This window comes from Empidonax traillii, unplaced genomic scaffold, assembly GCF_003031625.1.
Source record: "Empidonax traillii isolate 1590-97213 ecotype Southwest subspecies unplaced genomic scaffold, ASM303162v1 scaffold646:size549819, whole genome shotgun sequence".
Classification (NCBI taxonomy): domain Eukaryota; kingdom Metazoa; phylum Chordata; class Aves; order Passeriformes; family Tyrannidae; genus Empidonax; species Empidonax traillii.
Window position 1 is genome coordinate 469,985 of NW_020955839.1, and position 7,378 is coordinate 477,362.

Below are 7,378 nucleotides of genomic sequence, written 5' to 3' on the forward strand. Positions count from 1 at the left end.
ACACAGCCTATTTGTTTGGAAATGTGTGCATATGCCTCATTGAGAGAGACATGGAGACCTGCAGGAGGACACTGCATGAAGTACCAGGCATGAAACACCCAGGATTGCAATGTGACGTTCTACTGTGCCCTGCATGTGCAAGAAATGGTGCTGCCCCAAGACACAGAGCACTCTGGCTCTGAAAGACAAATACCAAGAGTCTGCCAGAAGGATGGACTGTCACAGATGTGCTGAGGCTGCTAGATTTGCTTCAGTATCAGCTAATCCGGGTTTGTATTCCACTCACTGCCAGATGTTGAAAATGGAATATGTGGATGAAAGGAAAAAGTGAATTGTTAATCAATGTACAGTCTCACAGCAAGTTCCCGGGGTTTTAATCAAGCGATGCTATTTCTGACCTAGTGCTGTACATTGATCTATTTTCAGCATGAATGTTTTTCCTTTTAAGTTGAGGTCTAAATAACATAGATAAAAAGAGTATTCCATATTTTATTACTGAAAGAGACAATATATTAACTCACAAATAAATAGTATTTTAATAAATGTTTAATTATTATAATGGAAATTATATTTCTATGGCTGGTCAAAAGGAAACATCATCTGGTGAAGCAGAAAATAATAGAGCTGACTCCTTAGGACTGAAATATTTCTGTATTTAGAGGCCTGGGTCACAGTCATGTCTGGTGAAAGCCGTTGGATATGCATGATCTTCATGGCTAATTTAGTGTTTTTGTTGCACTTAAACATTAAATTAGTTCTGTGAGCAAAAATAGATTTGCTCACTTTGCGAGTGCCTTTCCCACTACCTAAAAGTCTAACTCCAATTTTTGCCTTGTGAATAAAAGTATTCTCAGTGGAAGAGAGATTATTGCTGTGTTACTTGACTGGGATGTTAACCTCCATGTTGGAAATGAGGACTAGGATGAGGATTTTGTAGTCTTCTTAATCAGTAAAGCTTCAGATGTCACCAGTGGCAAAAATAGAATTTCATAGCAATATGAATTCATTTTATTTTCTCAGCATCATAAGGGAGATTCAGAGAGAATATAAACTTTCCAAGCATTATATTTTGTACATTTGATCTTTTTAACAGAGTTAGGACTATTTGGGAGAGGTCTCTACTCGGATTTCTCTTCTGATTGTAAAAGATGTCAAATCATATGCTTCTTTAAATGGACCTGCTGTCATCTCTAGCTTTTATTCTATCGTGTAACATAACTGAGACTCTAAGTTGGAAAAACATTTAAATGATAAAAAAAAACCTGAACAAAGCTACGTTTTGGGTACAAGTGAGGAAGATTTCATCAGCTGTTTGTCTAAATCATGTCACAAAGATGCATTACAGACAGTTAATTTTCATGCAACATAGCCGGGAACAAAGTCACTAATTATCAGCACTGCTCTCATTATGGTATTCTGCTGTGACCATACAGCTCTCTTTCTCTGTGTAAGCCAGCATTGCTTTGGCACTGGCACTTCTTTAGGTTTGTCAGTAGGCTTTGATATTATTAATCTCTTGCATTTTTTTGTGCCAGACGTTAGTAAAAAAGAAACAAACCTCATCTCTCCTTCTGAGCATCTTGTGTGCATGGTGGTTACAGAGGGAATGGGAGGGCTTGCAGGTAGAAAAGACAGAGAAAAGTCACTGAGCCAAACCTCTATGCTCTCCTAGGTCCAAAAAGGCTTGTTATGTGCTATACAAACCTAGTTACCCAACTGTCTTAGGTAATATATTTTATATATCAAGCTATAACAAATATTTATTTTGAAGAATTTTATGAACTAAAGAGTTATCAGGTTTCTCAGCATGATGGTTCTTAGCAAAGTCTTGCCAGTCATGCAGCTGCTATTCTACAGGAGCAAACACTGTGTGGATTTGGTCATGAGTGTACAGGGAGATCTTGCTGGTAACATATTTTACTTTAGGGGAATTACATATAAGAATTCAGATTAGACCTAATCTGTCTCATAACCTAGTTTCCTGCCTGCCTGTTTTATATGAAAATTAGTCTCTGGCATTTAAATCTTATCTATACCAGGCAAATAGGTTGCAGAGTGCTATTCTATGGCTGTGATTCTATCCCTTATTAAACATGTCTCTGCAGGACTTCTTGACTTGAAGTAAGATTTGTCCTGCCTCTACTTTAAAGTTGCCTTTCATTGGCTCATGATGGATGACTGTTAAGAGCTCCCTCATAGTCTGTCCTACTCAGACTGCCAGATCAAAGTCCATATTTTTCTGTCTCTGAGTTTTCCCCTCAAAATCCTACACTTAATGAGCTCTTCCATAGGCCTTCACCCAGTGAAGGAGGTATGTGGATCGAGAGGGTTTGTTTCTCAGATCCCTGTCACTGGTCCTCTTCTCCTCGCTCCCCCTCCCCCTTCATTAATGCTGTGCCTCTCCACTGATGATTTGTCCATTGGTGCTTTTGCCCTGAGGAATCCCCAAGGCCATGCCAGAGGTGAAAGATGAACAAGAATCGGGTGGGTGAATTGCAGCAGGGCTGCCCTGGGAGCTGCAAGGCTGATGGGCTGAGCCTCCAGATCTTCTGCTTCTCCACTCTCTTCCAAACCTCACCGCTTCTGTAAAGGGCTGAGATGGGAGCTGGAAGCTGAGGAGCTCTTAAAAAACTAAACTACCAGCATTGTTCCTCCTATTGCAGCCCAAATTGGTAGCTAGTGTTTTCCCTGGCAAAACTGCTCAGTGGTTTGCCAGGTAAAATGGGATCAGCCAGCTTGGAACAATCACAAATGTTGAGGAGTGAGTAGAGCCTCAGTTGCAGCTTTCTTCCTGAGGACAGTTTGGAGCATATTTTGTAGGTGCTGAAGGGAAGAGCTGGCTGTAAGTGTGGTCAAAGTTGGCAGTTTTGTGGTCTTTTTGGTCTTCTTGTCTGTGATGGTGCTTTGCTACTGTGCCTCATTTGCTGTTTACATAAAGTGCTACTGTAGTAACTTGCTTGTTGTTGCCACCTGTGCTGGAAGCATGTGTATGTGGGAACAGACTGTCTGTTCCAACAGGCAGAGGGAGCTCAAGGCTGGTTCCACAGAAAAGTCAGAGGATGACAGAATCCTGAAGGATAGGTCAGGGAAGAAGCTGGAATGTGGAGGGAGTAGTGACAAACTTTAGTTTGAAAGCATGAGAGAGAACTGTGGGCAGGATGGCTCTACCTGAAGCTGAAGAAAACTTCTTCTGTGAAGTATACAACTTCAGGGAAGGGGAGGCGAAAGTTCTTTTATAATTTAATCATTCATAGCAGATGATTTTGTCCTGTAGCTTTTTTTTTTTTTTTTTGTTAGTGGCAAACATACATCTTTGGGACCTTTAGTCTATATCAGTGTTTCAGTGTTAGCAAATTATTTGCAGCGTAACTGAACTTCATGCAAGTCCAGGTTAATGCTGACCTACCATCAGAAAGCAGGCACACTGCAGAGGGGTTGTCTCCCCAGTCTAGAAACTAGACTGAAATAAAGGACTTCAACACCAAGAGCAGGACTATGATAGCATGCAGGAGTGGCTTAGTTGAAAACTGTGATCCACTTCTTTCAGCTGCTGCTAAACCACCCCAACCCCGCTGTTTGACTTGCAAGTTTGCCAAGACACACAGTGCCCTTCAACAAGCCTTGAGCCCCTGCCTGCACAGCACCTCACCCGCTCTCTGGGTTGCACCAGCAGCGCCCGAGGCTCCACGTGCACATGGGGGTGACTCCGGAGCCGGGCACTGAAGTCCCATATTGGACTTGCTGTGTGTGGTGTAGTGGTGTGACAAGCAAAGGATCTTGGATTCAAATGCAGTGCTTAAATGGGCGAGGTGACATGTTCCCTATCTCATTGTCAGTGACATGGATGTGACAAGCCTTAATCCTTCAAGATTTTTCTTTTTTTAAATTCTGTTAGCATAAGCTATAGACAGATGTTGTCAGTGTTTTGGACACAGTGGAGCATCCTATAGACTCCACAGAAAGCGAAGTAAGACTGCAAGTCACAAAATATATTGCCGTGTCAGTGATGTAAACATCCCTAGTTGTATTGCGTTTGTATGGTTTTTTGTTCTGTTTTTTTTATGCTTCCTTGCAATCTGCTCTGATGTCCTGAAGTTTTTAGCATCATTTGATTTTTGCTCATGTGGATAATTCCATGTGCTTGCCAAAGACTGCTGTCATTCTTTATACCAATCACTGTGGTGTGGTTAGACCAAGCCCATTTCTGTCACTGCCCCCAGCTTTGCTCTTCAATTAACTTTGACTTCAGATTTGAACTCTGCATATCTCCTTTTAGGAAAAAAAAAAAAAAAGAATAGTTTTAGGTGTATAATATGTATAAAAGCCACAATGGGTTTCCTTGCCAAAATAATTTGTAACTAAGAAGTACTAGGTGGGTTTTGTCCAGACTACTTGATACTAGAACAGGTAAATGCTTGCTATCCCTTTCTCAGTTTAGTAACAGCAAGCCAGTCACAATCTTGATACCTTCACCTGTCTTTTTTGGTTGACTGTGGAACCAGAAATCCGACCCATTCAGTACTTTTTTGGAAAGGAAGAGAAAAAAAGGGAAGTCACACAACACGTGCTCTCTTCCCCACTCCCCAGTTTAAAACAACAACAAAAGGTGTAAGCACAGTTACAATAGGCAATTCTTATAATTTCCACAATTCTTATAATTTCCACATCTTTTTGGAATTATGGAACATAAGGTGGAGGAAACAGTAACAGGAAACCAGAAATCATAATAATGGAGAAAAGGCAAAAGAAAGGAAAGCAGAAGAAAGCACACTCATAAATAGGCAAAGGCAAGACCAAAGAAGTGATATGGCTGGTGGTGGGTGGCAAAGATCTTGTTTCAAATGGAAAGTATTCAGTGGCTGCTTGGTAAGTGCAAGGAGAGCAGCAGACAGCTCAGGCTGTAGGCAACCTTGGTTGCTCTGTTTTGGGGATGATGCAGCCACTCCCATTCACTGCTCTCTCCACTCCCATTCCTATGGGACACCTGTTCAGTGCTGAGGTTCAGCAGCTACTGCAGATCACCCACAGTGGCAGTGGATGCATGTTGGAACAAAGAAAGTACTTACAAAGATAAAAGTGCTCTGTACTGAGAGCTCAGGTAGAAGAGTTTAAGATGTATTTTAAAATGCTACTCATCTTTCCACCTTGACCAAATATGGATTATTTTAATAGGCCTCTTCTGAAATATGTTCTTTAAACAAAAAATATTAAACCAAAGAAATATTATACAGAAAACTCTTCATAACCAAACTGTATCAATTACTGCCTCTATTATTTCTTTCCTACTGAAACGTAATTCATCAGTTCTTGGTTCCGTTCTCAGGCATTCACAATATTTAAGAGGACAGACATTGAAGCTGTGGCCTCTATTACATTTAACTCGAAGTGTGACAGAGAGAGGTCTCTGCAGAGGGCAATTCAGATCATACACGAGCTGAATTTTCCTTTGGTGGTTCCTTGCCATGGAACTCCATATACAAAGTCAGGTGAATGTAATGTAGGCCCACAAAGATATCTGAGTAGGAATAAGTCAGTAGAGTTCTTCTGGACCTTTACCCGTAGCAACTCTTTGTAAGAAGCACAAAATCTGTGCATGAATAGCTGGACTGATCCTTCTTTACCTGCTGGAGGGCAGTTGAGTTTAGGACGTGAGAGGCGGGGTATTCTACACTTGGTATTTTTGGATTTCTCTTCCATAAGGCAAAATATGAGTTTCCTGAGTTTCTGTTGCTGTCTGTGGGATAACTCCAAGACCCTACAAAGTGATTTTGCCCTTAGCAACACATATCTATCTGGCTCAGTTTGGGCACAGATGTCATGTGAGAGCTTATTGAAAAACAACAAACAAATAAAAAACCCCAAACCAAACCCAACAAACCTCAAATGTCCTTTGTGTTTAAAGATATCCCCCAAATTATTGTCATGTTTGTTCCAGTGATGTAAAGATGTGTGTGATTCACACCATTCTACACTTGTAAAAGAACGGGGGAAAAGACGAGGGCTTAAGGGAAAAAATGTATATTATTGAAACAGGTGTTGCATTGGTGGGTTCAGAAGGGCTGTAGTAAGGGGCTATTTTAGTTTCAGTCTTCTGCAGGATTATAAGCCTTTAAAAAAAACAAAAAAACCCTGTTCATGTAATATTCTCTAATTACTCATCCATTAGCTCTGGCTATTACTACTCTTCTTTCTTCCCACAGAAGCCCTTATCCCAACTCCCCTCTCCCAGCTGCCAAATGGAGAGGCTGAGAGAGGTCGGCTTTTACCACAGCTTTGCTTTTACTGGGGTGCTTTCCAAAGCCAATACCAAGCATTATGTTGCTGAAAATTAATTTTCTATTCTCTTAGTTGCAAATTCTTGTGACTGGGGAGGAGGGGGGATCTTTCCATGCAGTGGAGCTGGAAGTGGTAGTGCCGTAATGCCATGATTTTTTCAACCACCAGTTGCACCCAGGACACGCTCTACCGTGTATTCTTTGGGAATCCAGTAAATACCCTTTCTAAGGAAACACCAAGCATGAACACAGGCACAAATTGCATGAAATTAAAATGGTTTCCTGTACTTTTGTGAAATGTTGGTGCTGTTGGGTAGTACTTTACGCACTTCTGGTCTATTTTTCCTTTACTTGCTACTGCATACCATGGTGTTGTGGTTTCTGGTGTGAAATAGCTCGTTTGTTTGTTTGTTTTAAGAGGTATCTGGTAATTATAAGCTTTGTTTCTGCTTTTTAGTTCAGTTATGGGTATACAGCATAGTATATTAAGCAATGGAAAAGCTGCATTACTGATTTGTGAAGAAAGTAAAGGCATTTTTAATGTAAAATTTCACATTAGAATACGCTCAAGACCACAATGGTAACTTGAAATAATGTAACGAACTAAGTAAATGCACTAGAACTGTTCACTTAAAAAAAACACCAAAAAAACAACAAAACACTTTTAGCTTTGTGGATTTTAATTCACTACTTTTTAGCAGAGAAAAAGCAGCAGCTCCTTTTCTCACGCTGGACACTGTGCAGTCAGGTATAACCCAGCACAGATGAAGTGCAGCCATGGAGGTGGTTCTGGTCTTCTGCTGCCCTTACAAATTATTGTCTCCTCATCTCACACAGAAAACAGCTTCATGGTGGCAGCTATTTCTGCAAGGGACAGCTGATGAAGGCATTGGGAAATGTTGTAAGAAAATGATGTTCTTTGCAGTCTTTCACCTGGAAATCTATTCCAGTGCTCCCTACAACACCAGAGCCCATCCTCTCCTCCTTCACTCCCCCGTCAGGTCACCTTAGGAAAGTATTTTACTGTAGGTCTTTAAGCTTAAAATCCAGTTGTCTGTTCAGATTTGTTGTTTCATTATGGAGTGTGTCAGATAATCCCTCTT

At 40.9% G+C, this 7,378-nt stretch overlaps 1 protein-coding gene across 4 annotated transcripts in view; it reads left to right on the plus strand.

Annotated features, from left to right (window-relative positions):
* The window catches only part of EML5 (EMAP like 5), a 116,853-nt gene extending 112,373 nt beyond the window's left edge, over positions 1–4,480 (plus strand). For all 4 annotated transcript variants that reach the window (XM_027899137.1, XM_027899138.1, XM_027899139.1 and 1 more), the window contains one exon: positions 7–4,480. In XM_027899137.1, the coding sequence (XP_027754938.1) occupies positions 7–43 (37 nt within the window). In that variant the 3' untranslated portion in view covers positions 44–4,480. The remainder of the gene's footprint in view (positions 1–6) is intronic.
* Positions 4,481–7,378: the final 2,898 nt, after the last annotated feature.